Source organism: Oenanthe melanoleuca, linkage group LGE22, assembly GCF_029582105.1.
Source record: "Oenanthe melanoleuca isolate GR-GAL-2019-014 linkage group LGE22, OMel1.0, whole genome shotgun sequence".
Lineage (NCBI taxonomy): Eukaryota > Metazoa > Chordata > Aves > Passeriformes > Muscicapidae > Oenanthe > Oenanthe melanoleuca.
Genome location: NC_079363.1, coordinates 875,390 through 890,486, shown reverse-complemented (window position 1 = coordinate 890,486; position 15,097 = coordinate 875,390). Strand labels below are relative to the sequence as shown.

At 58.8% G+C, this 15,097-nt stretch overlaps 1 protein-coding gene across 1 annotated transcript in view; it reads right to left on the bottom strand.

Moving 5' to 3' along the window:
* The window catches only part of LOC130265912 (cyclic AMP-dependent transcription factor ATF-7-like), a 63,684-nt gene that overhangs the window by 18,633 nt on the left and 29,954 nt on the right, over positions 1-15,097 (bottom strand). Inside the window, exon 3 of the mRNA XM_056515252.1 lies at positions 2,578-2,674. Within this exon, the coding sequence (XP_056371227.1) occupies positions 2,578-2,674 (97 nt within the window). The remainder of the gene's footprint in view (positions 1-2,577; positions 2,675-15,097) is intronic.

The window sequence follows — 15,097 nt, the reverse complement described above, 5'->3', positions numbered from 1 at the left end:
GCAGCTGCAGGAGAAGCCCCAAAACTGGGCAGAGAAATTCCCTGGGAATGCTCCTAACCCCAGAGAAATTCCCTGGGATCCCATCCCTGTGCCAGTTCCCAATCCCAGATCAATTCCCTGGGATCATTCCCATCCCTGTTCCAGTTCCCAGCCCCTCACTGATTCCCTGGGATCCCATCCCTGTTCCAGTTCCCAATCCCAGATTCCCTGGGATCATTCCCATCCCTGTGCCAGTTCCCAATCCCAGATTCCCTGGGATCACATCCCTGTGCCAGTTCCCAGCCCCAGATTCCCTGGGATCATTCCCATCCCTGTTCCAGTTCCCAATCCCAGATCAATTCCCTGGGATCCCATCCCTGTGCCAGTTCCCAATCCCAGATCAATTCCCTGGGATCATTCCCATCCCTGTGCCAGTTCCCAATCCCAGATTCCCTGGGATCATTCCCATCCCTGTTCCAGTTCCCAATCCCAGATTCCCTGGGATCATTCCCATCCCTGTTCCAGTTCCCAATCCCAGATTCCCTGGGATCATTCCCATCCCTGTTCCAGTTCCCAATCCCAGATCAATTCCCTGGGATCATTCCCATCCCTGTGCCAGTTCCCAATCCCAGATCAATTCCCTGGGATCATTCCCATCCCTGTTCCAGTTCCCAATCCCAGATTCCCTGGGATCATTTCCAGTTCCCAGCCCCTCACTGACTCCCTGGGATCACATCCCTGTGCCAGTTCCCAATCCCAGATCAATTCCCTGGGATCATTCCCATCCCTGTTCCAGTTCCCAATCCCAGATTCCCTGGGATCATTTCCAGTTCCCAGCCCCTCACTGACTCCCTGGGCTGCTCCATCCCCCGTTCCCTGTGGGAATCCCGATCTCCTCCACATTAACACGTCACTCCTGCCCTCTCTGGCCATCACCCAGCCCATAAAAAGCTCCAGGGAACCTCCCAGCTCCAGCCGGGCTCTGCAATCACACCCACCGGGATTTTCCAGCACGAGGAGCATCCCTGGGATGGCTCAGCCCGACCCCAACCCCTCCCTCCCGCTGCCTTTGCCACGGCAGCAAAATCCCCCCAAGCCCCCTCTGGCTGCCCCCAGATCCCAGCCCATAAACCAGCAGCTCCATCAAGCCAATCTCTCCGCAGGAGGTTGTTTTTCCCGGCTTTAACAGCTCTCAGGGCTCTCCTGGGACCGTTCTGAGCTCAGCATTGCCCCCCTGAGCTGCAGGATTTCCAGGCGGCACAGACAAAGCCTGGAACCTGCTCCTGCCCTTCCCCGACCCCACAGCAGCTCCTGCCCGCCCCAAAACACAGAAACAGACAGAAAACCGACACCAAAAAACCCCAACCCAAAAAGAAACCCAAAAACAAAACCAAAAACCAAAACCAAAAAGCAAAACCAAAACCAAAAACCAAAAGCAAAACCAAAACCAAAAAGCAAAACAAAAAAAAAAAACAAAAAAAAAAAAAACAAAACCAAAAACAAAGACCAAAAACAAAACCCCTCTCCCTGCTGCCAGGAGGATTTGTTTGGGGTTAACTGGTCCTGAACTGGCTGTGAATAAATTTGGTTTGTTTGGGGTTAACTGGTCCTGAACTAGCTGTGAATAAATTGGGTTTGTTTGGGGTTAACTGGTCCTGAACTGGCTGTGAATAAATTTGGTTTGTTTGGGGTTAACTGGTCCTGAACTGGCTGTGGATAAATTTGGTTTGTTTGGGGTTAACTGGTCCTGAACTAGCTGTGAATAAATTTGGTTTGTTTGGGGTTAACTGGTCCTGAACTGGATGTGAATAAATTGGGTTTGGGGGTTTAGCTGGTCCTGAACTGGGTTTTTTTTGGGTTTTTTTGTGTTTTACCCCAGAGCAGTGCCAGGGCTGACCCTGTTCCTCTGTCCCTGGTGCAGGGACAGCAGTTCTGGCTCTGGGAGCTGTGGGGGTCTGGGGGATCAGGGGGGGCTTTGTCCCCATTTCTGTGCCACCCCCACAATTCTCATTCACCCCAAACCCTTCAGAACCTGCTGAGCTCCCATTCTGGTCTGGGCTGCAGAGGAGCAGGGAAAGCTGCCAGGCTCCTGCAGCAGCTTTGTCCTCCCTTCAAACCCTGCAGGATTCCAGCCCAGGGCTCAGGGAACGCTGTCCTGGCTCTGGGAGCAGCCCCTGCACCCAGCACGACACAGGAGGGGCTCTGGAACCTTCCAGGCAGAGATCTGGGGGGGCTGGGGGTCCCCCCACAGTTTTACAGAGCCTGCATCTCCGTGGGGCTCTGCAGCAGAGTTTAAGGGGATTTAATTTATGAACTGCAGCTTGCTAAAAGCTCAGGGAAATTGACACCTGGGCTGAGAGGGGAAGCTGCTCTGTCGGGTTTGGTTCAGCAGAGCCCACGCAGAGAGCCCTGCTGGCCATAAATCCTCCAGCCTTTCATGAAAAAGGGCGAGAGCTTAAAAAAAAATTAAAAAAAAAAAAAAAAAGCCCAAACCCCACAAAACCTGATACCACCATAAAAAATAAAAAAAACCCCCAAACTCTGGCAGGCTGTGTGTGGTTTGGGCTGATGGAGCTCTGCAGTGCAGCCGAGCTGTACCTGCGATGATGACGGAGTCGGTGCGAGCGGGGCCGAACTTGAGGGTCAGCTCGTGCTTGTGCTTGTGCACAGCCAGGTGGTCCTCGTTGGTGAACCTCTGCAGGGACAGGGACAGAGTCAGCTCTGCTGGGCAGGGACAGGGACAGAGTCAGCTCTGCAGGGACAGGGGACAGACAGGGGATAGGGGACAGGCAGGTGGTCCTCGTTGGTGAACCTCTGCAGGGACAGGGACAGGGACAGAGTCAGCTCTGCAGGGACAGGGGACAGCCAGGGGATAGGGGACAGGCAGGTGGTCCTCGTTGGTGAACCTCTGCAGGGACAGGGACAGGGACAGGGACAGGGACAGGGACAGGGACAGGGACAGGGACAGAGTCAGCTCTGCTGGGCTGGGACAGGGACAGGGGACAGGGGACAGGGACAGGGGACAGTGACAGGGGACAGGGGACAGGGACAGGGATAGGGGACAGGCAGGTGGTCCTCGTTGGTGAACCTCTGCAGGGACAGGGACAGGGACAGTGTCAGCTCTGCTGGGCTGGGGACAGGGGACAGGGGACAGGGGACAGGGGGACAGGAGGTAGGGGACAGGGAGATAGGCAGGGGACAGGGGAGGTTGGGACAGGGCTGGGGAGGGACAGGGAGACAGACGGACAGGGGGACAGACAGGGGGACAGGGGACAGGGGACAGGGGATAGGGGACAGGGGGACAGGAGGACAGGGCTGGGACAGGGGGACAGGGGGAGAGGGGGAAAGGGGAGGTTGGGACAGTGGGACAGACAGGGGGACAGGGCTGGGACTGGGCTGGGACAGAGGGACAGAGGGACAGTGGGACAGGGGGACAGAGGGACAGTGGGACAAGGGACAGAGGGACAGTGGGACAGAGGGACAGAGGGACAGAGGGACAGGGGGGACAGAGGGACAGTGGGACAGGGCTGGAGGAGCACGGGGGGGGCACAGGAAAAGCCTTTCTGGGGGCTGGGGGTTTTCACAGTCTGGGTCCGGGGTGATGCTGATGGAAATGCACGGAAATCCTAAATTCCAAAATCCCCACTTTGCTGCTGGCTGGATTTGGTGAAACTGGGGCAATTCTGCACGGGGTGAGTCCCCCCAGCCCCCCGGGCACTCAGCTCCTTTTTCAGAGGGGGGACACAGCAGTGGCAGGGGGGAGCATCTCCCTACCCACCCCCCAAACCCCAAACCCCAAATCCAAACCCCAAACCCCAAATCCCAAACCCCAAACCAAACCCCAAACCCCAAACCCCAAACCCCAAACCCCAAACCCCAAACCCCAAACCCGCCCGGGGGAGGGGCGCAGGAGCCAGCCCAGCCCCAGGGAAGCCCCCGCGGGTTCCGGGGGCTGGGAAAGGCGGGCAAAGGCAGCGGGAGGCGGCAGGGACGGGGTTAAGCCCGGCCCCACAAAGCCGGGATGGATCGCGCTCTCTGCTATGGACTGCGACAGACGGGCCGGGCGCCGCCGCAGCAGCGCTGCCTGCACCCGGAGCAGCAGTGCAGCAGCAGCAGCGCAGGAACAGCAGTGCAGCAGCAGCAGCACAGCAGCAGCACAGCACCAGTGCAGCAGCAGCAGCACAGCAGCAGCAGTGCAGCAGCAGCAGTGCAGCAGCAGTACCAGCAGTGCAGCAGTAGTACCAGCAGTGCAGCAGCAGCAGCAGCAGTGCAGCAGCAGCAGTGCAGCAGCAGTACCAGCAGTGCAGCAGCAGCAGCAGCAGTGCAGCAGCAGCAGTGCAGCAGCAGTACCAGCAGTGCAGCAGTAGTACCAGCAGTGCAGCAGCAGCAGCAGCAGTGCAGCAGCAGCAGTGCAGCAGCAGTACCAGCAGTGCAGCAGCAGCAGCAGGAGCACAGCAGCAGGAGCACAGCAGCAGTGCAGCAGCAGTGCAGCAGCAGCAGTGCACCCCTGCCCTCTCCCCATCCCCCAGAGCCGCCCGCAGTGCGGGGCTGGGACAGCCGCGGGTCCATTGCCGGCTCTGCTCAGTCACCGATAAATCCCGGAGCTGAGCTCAGCTGAGCTGAGCTGAGCGGGGCTGGGGACACTGCCTGGGGACGGGGACACTGCCTGGGGCTGGGGACAGTGCCTGGGGACAATGCCTGGGGCTGGGGACAGTGCCTGGGGCTGGGGACCATCCCTGAGGGAGAGGGACAATCCCTGGGTGACAGGGACAATCCCTGGGTGACAGGGACAATTCCTGGTGGAGAGGGACAATCCCTGGAGTCAGGGGACAATCCGTGGTCACAGGGACAATCCCTGGGTGGTGAGGGACAATCCCTGATGGTGAGGGACAATTTCTGGCTCTGGGGACAATCCCTGGGTGGTGAGGGACAACCCTTGGTGACAGGGACAACCCCTGGTGACAGGGACAATCCTTGGTGACAGGGACAATCCCTGGGTGGTGAGGGACAATCCCTGGGTGGTGAGGGACAATTTCTGGTTCTGGGGACAATCCCTGATGGTGAGGGACAATCTTTGGTGACAGGGACAATCCCTGGAGTCAGGGGACAATCCCTGGTGGTGAGGGACAATCCTTGGTGACAGGGACAATCCCTGGTGGCAGACACAACCCCTGGTGACAGGGACAATCCCTGGTGGTGAAGGACAATCCCTGGGTGGTGAGGGACAATCTTTGGTGACAGGGACAACCCCTGGTGACAGGGACAATCTTTGGTGGCAGACACAACCCTTGGTGACAGGGACAATCCCTGGTGGCAGACACAACCCTTGGTGACAGGGACAATCTTTGGTGACAGGGACAATCCCTGGTGGCAGACACAACCCCTGGTGACAGGGACAATCCCTGGTGGCAGACACAACCCCTGGTGACAGGGACAATCCCAGGGGACTCCGGCCCGCGGGGCCCATCCGTCCCCTCGAGGACAGGGGGTGCCACTCCCTGAGTGTCCCTCAGAGCGGTGTCACGAGGTGCTGTGGTAATTTGGGCTCAGATTTACAGAAATCGGGGCTGGGGGCAGAAAACTAAACCCAGCTCCAGACTGAGCTCCCAGACTGAGCTCCCAGACTGAGCTCCACCCCAGAACTAACCCTTAAACAAACCCCAAAGAAAATTCCTCCATCTGCCCCATCTGGGTTTTTCCCTCTGCCCCAGCCTGGCCAGGACCCTTTTTTTTGCCATGAACCCTTTTTTGTCCAGGAACCTTTTTTAGCCATGAACCCTTTTTTTGCCATGAACCCTTTTTTTGCCATGAACCTTTTTTGGCCATGAACCCTTTTTTGGCCAGGACCCTTTTTTTTGCCATGAACCCTTTTTTGCCATGAACCTTTTTTAGCCATGAACCTTTTTTTGTCCAGGAACCTTTTTTGCCAGGAGCCCTTTTTTGGCCAGGGACCTTTTTTGCCATGAACCCTTTTTTGTCCAGGAACCCTTTTTAGCCATGAACCCTTTTTTAGCCATGAACCTTTTTTTAGCCAGGAACCTTTTTTTAGCCAGAAACCCTTTTTTTTGCCATGAACCCTTTTTTTGCCATGAACCTTTTTTTGCCATGAACCTTTTTTAGCCATGAACCCTTTTTTTTTTTGCCATGAACCTTTTTTAGCCATGAATCTTTTTTTTTCCATGAACCCTTTTTTTGCCATGAACCTTTTTTAGCCATGAACCTTTTTTAGCCAGAAACCCTTTTTTTTGCCATGAACTCTTTTTTTTTGTGCGAGAGCTCTCCCCAAATCGCAGAACGCTCGGGAACAAAGGGAAGGCGAGGGGCCCCTCGAGGGGGCCACACCCACACTCCCAAAATCCCCGGGATTTCTGGAACTCGGCAGGACCCCGCTGGCACGGGAAATAACCCCGGTTTTTATGCAGATGAATATTGAACAGGCGGGCGGCGTCGGAAATCTGAGCACCTGAGACGGGGAGCGGGTGGAAAAATATAAAAAAAAATTAAAAATTCCCAATTCTCCCGCTGCTTTTTGCGCTATAGAAATGTGATTTTTCAGCTCAGGCAGGGAAGAGCGGGAGGTGCAGTCTATCCCAGCAGCCTCAGCCAACGCCAGGTTTATTTTAATCTTTCATTTCCCTTCATTGCCGGATTTTTTTTATTTAATTTTTTTTTTTTTCCCGGTACTTTGGGTGCGCCGGGCGCGCGTTACAGCTCTATTTAACATCTTTATGTGGGCTCACAGCTCGGCTGCTCTCTCCTTCCCCGCGCTGAAATGCTCGCAGACACAATTTATCTTCCCGCACGCATTTCCCAACGCCGAGAGCCAGAGGCTGAGTCTGGCGCTCGGGCTCTAAATCATGTCATTTTACACGGAGAGGGGAACGGAGGGGGGCCGGAGCGGGGGAAAAAAAATGGGAAAAAATGGAATGAGTTAAAGCCGCAGCGCTGGCTTTAATATTTAATCTCCTTCCATCAGCAGCTGACATGCAGCAGGGTTATTTCAGCTGCTATTCCGCGGGTGTCGGAATTAAAGAGAAGCTGTTGGCTGGGGCGAGGGGAGCGGCCCCGGGGCTGGAGCTGCCTCCTGCAGACCCCACTTTGGTTTTTTTGCCTCCCCAGCAGGGTTGGACAGACTCGAAATTCAGAATTTTCCCTCCCCAGCAGGGTTGGATAGACCCGAAATTCGGAATTTTCCCTCCCCAGCAGGGTTGGACAGACCCGAAATTCGGAATTTTCCCTCCCCAGCAGGGTTGGACAGACCCGAAATTCGGAATTTTCCTTCCCCAGAGGGGTTGGACAGACCCGAAATTCGGAATTTTCCCTCCCCAGCAGGGTTGGACAGACCCGAAATTCGGAATTTTCCCTCCCCAGCAGGGTTGGGGTTGGTTGGATACATTGAAATCTGGAATTTTCCCTCCCCAGCAGGGTTGGACAGACCCGAAATTCAGAATTTTCCCTCCCCAGCAGGGTTGGACAGACCCGAAATTCAGAATTTTCCCTCCCCAGAGGGGTTGGACAGACCCGAAATTCGGAATTTTCCCTCCCCAGCAAGGTTGGGGTGGGTTTGATACATTGAAATCTGGAATTTTCCCTCCCCAGCGGGGTTGGACAGACCCGAAATTCAGAATTTTCCTTCCCCGGCAGGGTTGGGGTGGGTTGGATACATTGAAATCTGGAATTTTCCCTCCCCAGCAGTGTTGGACAGACCCGAAATTCAGAATTTTCCCTCCCCAGCAGGGTTGGACAGACCCGAAATTCGGAATTTTTCCTCCCCAGCAGGGTTGGACAGACCCGAAATTCGGAATTTTCCCTCCCCAGCAGGGTTAGACAGACCCGAAATTCGGAATTTTCCCTCCCCAGAGGGGTTGGGGTGGGTTGGATACATTGAAATCTGGAATTTTCCCTCCCCAGCAGGGTTCTGGTGAATTGGACAGACCCGAAATTTGGATTTTTCCCCTCCCTAGTGGGGTTGGGATGGGTTGGGGTGGGTTATACACACCCGAAATTTGGATTTTTACCTCCCCGGGTGGGTCGGACAGACTGAAATTTGTATTTTCCCTCCCCGGGTGGGTCGGACAGACCCGAAATTTGTATTTTCCCCTCCCCGGGTGGGTCGGACAGACCCGAAATTTGTATTTTCCCTCCCCGGGTGGGTCGGCCAGACCCGAAATTTCTTTTTTTCCCCTCCCCGGGTGGGTCGGCGTGACCCGATATTTCTTTTTTTCCCCTCCCCGGGTGGGTCGGACAGACCCGAAATTTATATTTTCCCTCCCCGGGTGGGTCGGACAGACCCGATATTTGTATTTTCCCTCCCCGGGTGGGTCGGACAGACCCGATATTTGTATTTTCCCTCCCCGGGTGGGTCGGACACCCTGAAATTTCTTTTTTTCCCTCCCCAGGTGGGTCGGCCAGACCCGATATTTCTTTTTTTCCCTCCCCGGGTGGGTTGTACAGACCCGATATTTCTTTTTTTCCCTCCCCGGGTGGGTTGTACAGACCCGATATTTCTTTTTTTCCCTCCCCGGGTGGGTCGGACACACTGACATTTGTATTTTCCCTCCCCGGGTGGGTTGTACAGACCCGATATTTCTTTTTTTCCCTCCCCGGGTGGGCCGGCTGACCCCGGGTGCCAGCCCCGGGATAACCGCGCTCCCTCCAGCCCGAACCGGGGGCGGTTTCATCTCCCGCGGGTTTAACAAGCACAGCCCCGGGCTGGGATCGCTCAGGGCTCCTCCGGATTTTGGGGGGTCCGGAGAGCCCCTGGGGGGGCCCAGAACCGCCCGGAGCGCCGGCCGAGCTCGCCAGCCCCGCAATTAATGAGCGCAATTAATGAGTGTAATTAATGAGTGTAATTAATGAGCTGTCAGCGCGGCCGGGAGGGCGAGCCCTGCCCCAGCGTCACTGGGAACGGGAGCCAAAGTGGCCACGGGGACACTGCCCTGACACACCTGGGCATGGGGACACACCTGGGCACGGGTCACACCTGGGCACACGAACACACCTGGGCACAGGGACACACCTGAGCACAGGGACACACCTGGGCACGGGGACACACCTGGGCACAGGGACACACCTGAGCACGGGTCACACCTGGGCACAGGGACACACCTGAGCACAGGGACACACCTGGGCATGGGGACACACCTGGGCACGGGGACACACCTGGGCACGGGACACACCTGGGCATGGGGACACACCTGGGCACAGGGACACACCTGGGCACGGGGCACATCCTGAGCACGGGTCACACCTGGGCACGGGGACACACCTGGGCACAGGGACACACCTGGGCATGGGGACACACCTGGGCACACGGACACACCTGGGCACGGGGACACACCTGGGCACGGGTCACACCTGGGCACGGGGTCACACCTGAGCACGGGTCACACCTGGGCACACGGACACACCTGGGCATGGGGACACACCTGGGCACGGGGTCACACCTGAGCACGGGTCACACCTGGGCACGGGTCACACCTGAGCATGGGGACACACCTGGGCACGGGGACACACCTGAGCACAGGTCACACCTGGGCATGGGGACACACCTGGGCACGGGGACACACCTGGGCACACGGACACACCTGGGCACAGGGACACACCTGAGCACGGGTCACACCTGAGCATGGGGACACACCTGAGCATGGGGACACACCTGGGCATGGGGACACACCTGGGCACGGGTCACACCTGGGCACGGGTCACACCTGGGCATGGGGACACACCGGGGCACGGGGACACACCTGGGCACGGGGACACACCTGGGCACAGGGACACACCTGAGCACAGGGACACACCTGGGCACGGGGTCACACCTGGGCACGGGGACACACCTGGGCACGGGTCACACCTGGGCACAGGGACACACCTGGGCATGGGGACACACCTGGGCACGGGGACACACCTGGGCACGGGGACACACCTGGGCACGGGGACACACCTGAGCACAGGGTCACACCTGGGCATGGGGACACACCTGGGCACGGGGACACACCTGGGCACGGGGACACACCTGAGCACAGGGTCACACCTGGGCATGGGGACACACCTGGGCACAGGGTCACACCTGGGCACAGGGACACACCTGGGCACAGGTCACACCTGGGCACAGGGACACACCTGGGCACGGGTCACACCTGGGCATGGGGACACACCTGGGCACGGGGACACACCTGGGCACAGGGACACACCTGGGCACGGGTCACACCTGGGCACGGGTCACACCTGAGCACAGGTCACACCTGGGCATGGGGACACACCTGGGCACGGGGTCACACCTGAGCATGGGGACACACCTGAGCATGGGGACACACCTGGGCATGGGGACACTGCCCTGACACACCTGGGCACGGGGACACACCTGGGCACGGGTCACACCTGAGCACGGGTCACACCTGGGCACGGGTCACACCTGAGCAGCAGGACGCTGCGCTGCGGTGCAGGAGGGAAATGAGCTGAGCTCAGTCACCGCCTTTAAAAGCTGCCACGCTTTGGGGCTGGGTTTCACTTCCAAAATCCAGCCCAGCGCTCCCCACAGCCCACACCGACATTCCCAAAACATTCCCAGGCTGCAGAGATGTTCCCAGCCTGTTCCCAGCCACGGGGTGGCTCAGGGTGTCCCCATCGCTGTCCGAGGGTCAGTGATGTCCCCATGGCTGTCCCCAGGTCAGCGATGTCCCCATGGCTGTCCCCAGGGTCAGCGATGTCCCCAGGGTCAGCAATGTCCCCGCGGCTGTCCCCAGGGTCAGTGATGTCCCCAGGGTCAGTGATGTCCCCGTGGCTGTCCCCAGGTCAGTGATGTCCCCGTGGCTGTCCGAGGGTCAGTGATGTCCCCGTGGCTGTCCCCAGCTCAGCGATGTCCCCGTGGCTGTCCCCAGGGTCAGCGATGTCCCCATGGCTGCCCCAGGTCAGTGATGTCCCCGCGGCTGCCCCAGGGTCAGTGATGTCCCCAGGGTCAGTGATGTCCCCGTGGCTGTCCCCAGCTCAGCGATGTCCCCATGGCTGTCCCAGGGTCAGTGATGTCCCCATGGCTGCCCCAGCTCAGCAATGTCCCCATGGCTGTCCCCAGCTGAGCGATGTCCCCATGGCTGTCCCCAGGGTCAGTGATGTCCCCATGGCTGTCCCCAGGTCAGAGATGTCCCCGTGGCTGTCCCCAGGGTCAGTGATGTCCCCATGGCTGTCCCCAGCTCAGCGATGTCCCCGCGGCTGCCCCAGCTCAGCGATGTCCCCGTGGCTGTCCCCAGGGTCAGCGATGCCCCCATGGCTGTCCCAGGGTCAGTGATGTCCCCAGCTCAGCGATGTCCCCGCGGCTGTCCCCAGCTCAGCGATGTCCCCGCGGCTGTCCCCAGCTCAGTGATGTCCCCAGCTCAGCGATGTCCCCGCGGCTGTCCCCAGGTCAGCGATGTCCCCATGGCTGTCCCCAGGTCAGCGATGTCCCCAGGTCAGCAATGTCCCCATGGCTGTCCCCAGGGTCAGCGATGTCCCCGTGGCTGTCCCCAGCTGAGCGATGTCCCCAGCTCAGCGATGTCCCCGCGGCTGCCCCAGCTCAGCGATGTCCCCCCACGCCCCCACCTCCCAGCTGAGCGCTCCCGGTAATTCCCTCTCCGGCTGCTTTGCACCGATTAATTCCCCGACGCGCCCGATCCGATCCGGGGGTGATTGACGGCCGAGAGCCCGGGGGCAGCGCCGCAATCACCGCGGAACATTTCCATGGCAATGAGCTGGGACCGAGGGGAGCAGCGCGGGGGCTCCTCGGCCTGGCAGAGCCCAGCCCCACACGGACCCTCGGGAGCCCGGGGTGGCCAGCAGAGCGCGGGGCTGCTCGCCACGGCGGCTCCCGGGGCCGGCGGCTGCTGCTCCTGGGCGAGAAGGACGAGGGGGGAAGGTTTGGAAGGATCGGCTCGGGGAGGAAACCCAGACCGGGAACGGCGCTGGGAGAGCGGGGCCGCGCTCCCCGATCCGGGAAATCTGCAGGAAAAGCTGGGAAAGGTCACTCCGATCCCGGGATGCAAATCCCGAACATACTGAGCTCCCCGATCCGGGAAATCTGCAGGAAAAGCTGGGAAAGGTCACCCCCATCCCGGGATGCAAATCCCGAACACACAGAGCTCCCCGATCCGGGAAATCTGCAGGAAAAGCTGGGAAATCACCCCCATCCCGGGATGCACAATCCTGAACACACTGAGCTCCCTGATCCGGGAAATCTGCAGGAAAAGCTGGGAAAGGTCACCCCCATCCCGGGATGAAGAATCCTGAGCACCCCGCGTTCCCCAGTTCAGGAGAAGAGGAAAATCTGGGAAAGGTCACCCCCATTCCAGGATGCAAATCCCGAGCGCCCCACAATCCCCGATCCAGGGAAATCTTGAGGAAAGGAAAAGCTGGGAAAGGTCACCCCCATCCCGGGATGCAGAATCCCGAACATACTGAGTTCCCTGATCCGGGAAATCTGGAGGGAAATCTGGGAAAGGTCACTCCCATCCCGGGATGCAAATCCCGAGTGCCCCGCGTTCCCAATCCAGGGAAATCTGGGAAAGGTCACCCCTTGTTCCCGGGATGCAAATCCCGAGTGCCCCGCATTCCCAATCCAGGGAAATCTGGGAGAGGTCACCCCTTGTTCCCGGGATGCAAATCCCGAGTGCCCCGCGTTCCCAATCCAGGGAAATCTGGGAAAGGTCACCCCTTGTTCCCGGGATGCAAATCCCGAGTGCCCCGCGTTCCCAACCCAGGAAAATCTGGAGGGAAATCTGGGAAAGGTCACCCCCATCCCGAGCTCCCCCGAGCCGCGGGCAGCAGGAAAAGCCGAAACGATTCCTGCCGGCTGCGGGAAGGAGCGCTGGGTGCATCCTGAGCCATTCCCACCCCCCAGCCCAAACTGCAGCCAGATTTAAACCCTGAAATGTTATTTTTGGCTCCGGCGACTCCAGGGACCCCGTGTCTCTGCCTGTCCCTTTAAAATGCTGCTCCCTCTGCCCCGTGATTGATTCCGGGTCCTTCCTCGTGTTAAAAAAAAAAAAAAAAGGAGGAATAGGAATAATAATCGAACAGTGGGCAGCGCTGGGTGAGGAATCCCCGGCCCAGCACCCCCACAGAACATTGTGCAAAGCACCAAAACTGGATTTTTTTTTTTTTTTCCCTTACTCTCTTGTTTGCTCAGAGAATTAATTTTTTTTGTAGCTCCCCAAAGCTCCCCGCACTGACACAAAGAGCCGAGCGGGCTCTGGAGCCCTCCCCACCCTCCGCGATCAAGGGCAGAGCATTTAACTGGGAGGAGGTAAATAATTTAATTTACATTTCTATGGCTCCGCTTATCCCAAAGGGCTTCCGAGGCCCCTCCTGGAATGCAGGTGTTCGGGCAGGAAACATCTGGCTGAGGACGTGAGGAGCCAAGGACGGCCGGGGCAAAATCCTCCCCAACCTGCGCGCTCCGCGTCCCTTTTTTTTAATGTTCCCTTTGAAAGTCAGGACAATGTGTCTGGTGCGGTAAAAAACACCCGGGCTGGGAGGGGAGCGGCGAGGCCAGAGCCGGGAACGGCCCGAGGAGCGCGGTGGGGCACAGCTGGGGACAGCTGGGGACAGCTGGGGACACCTGGGCACACCTGGCCCGGGCAGGCACAGCCCCTTCGGACGGTGCTGGAATCACACCTGGAACTGGAATTTCAGGGACACGAACCCGAACCGGCCCCGAAAGCTCCACCGGGAGAGCAGCGAGGATTTCCTACAGCACCGACCCGGCTCGGGGGCACGGATCCCAAAATCCCATGGAACGGGTCCCAAAATCCCGGGTCAGATCCCAGCCCCGCGGGGCCACAGCCGTGTCCCGACTGCGGCCGTGCCCGAGCTCCACCCGGTGGAGCATCCTGAGATCCCATCCCGGCCCCGGACCGTGAATCGCGATCCGAGCCTCGGGCCGTGAATCGCGATCCGAGCCCCGGGCCGTGAATCGCGATCCTAAACCCGATTCGTGAATCGCGGTCCGAGCCCCGGACCGTGAATCGCGATCCGAGCCCCGGGCCGTGAATCGCGATCCTAAACCCGATTCGTGAATCGCGGTCCGAGCCCCGGACCGTGAATCGCGATCCGAGCCCCGGGCCGTGAATCGCGATCCGAGCCCCGGGCCGTGAATCGCCCCGGCTCCTCCGGCTGACTTTGGGCAGCACCAGAATCGGGCACGGCTCGGAGCCGGGCGGGCACGAACCGGGCACGAAGCGGGAATTCACAAAGCAATTAACGGGCACCGAACCGGGCATTAACAAAGGCAATTAACGGGCACCGAACCGGGCACGAACCGGGAATTCACAAAGCAATTAACGGGCACGAACCGGGCATTAACAAAGGCAATTAACGGGCACCGAACCGGGCACGAACCGGGAATTCACAAAGCAATTAACGGGCACAAACTGGGCACTGACAAAGGCAATTAACGGGCACCGAACCGGGCACGAACCGGGAATTCACAAAGGCAATTAACGGGCACGAACCGGGCACTGACAAAGGCAATTAACGGGCACGAACCAGACACGAACCGGGCACTGACAAAGGCAATTAACGGGCACGAACCGGGCACGAACCGGGCACTGACAAAGGCAATTAACGGGCACGAATCCGGAATTCACAAAGCAATTAACCGGCACGAACCGGGCTTTGACAAAGGCAATTAACGGGCACGAACCGGGAATTCACAAAGGCAATTAACGGGCACGAATCCGGAATTCACAAAGGCAATTAACGGGCACGAACCGGGCACTGACAAAGGCAATTAACGGGCACGAACCCGGAATTCACAAAGCAATTAACCGGCACGGACCGGGCACTGACAAAGGCAATTAACGGCCCTTTCCTCTCCGCGATCTCCGCGTTCTCCTCCCGGCTCCGACACCGAGCCGGGACCGGGGGATTCGCGGAATTCCCGCCCCGAGGTGAAGTTTTCGGGGTTTTCGGGGGGCACTGCTCGTGCGGAGGGAGAACCGCGAGCCCTTGGGGCTGCTGGTGGAAAAAGGGTAAAACAAAAGAAAAAAAAAACTGACAATAAAATCAAATTCCCCTCCCAGGTTTCGGGTGTTGCTGCTGTCCCCTGCAGCTCGCTCGGTGTCACCCGGCAGCTCCTGAGGAATAACCC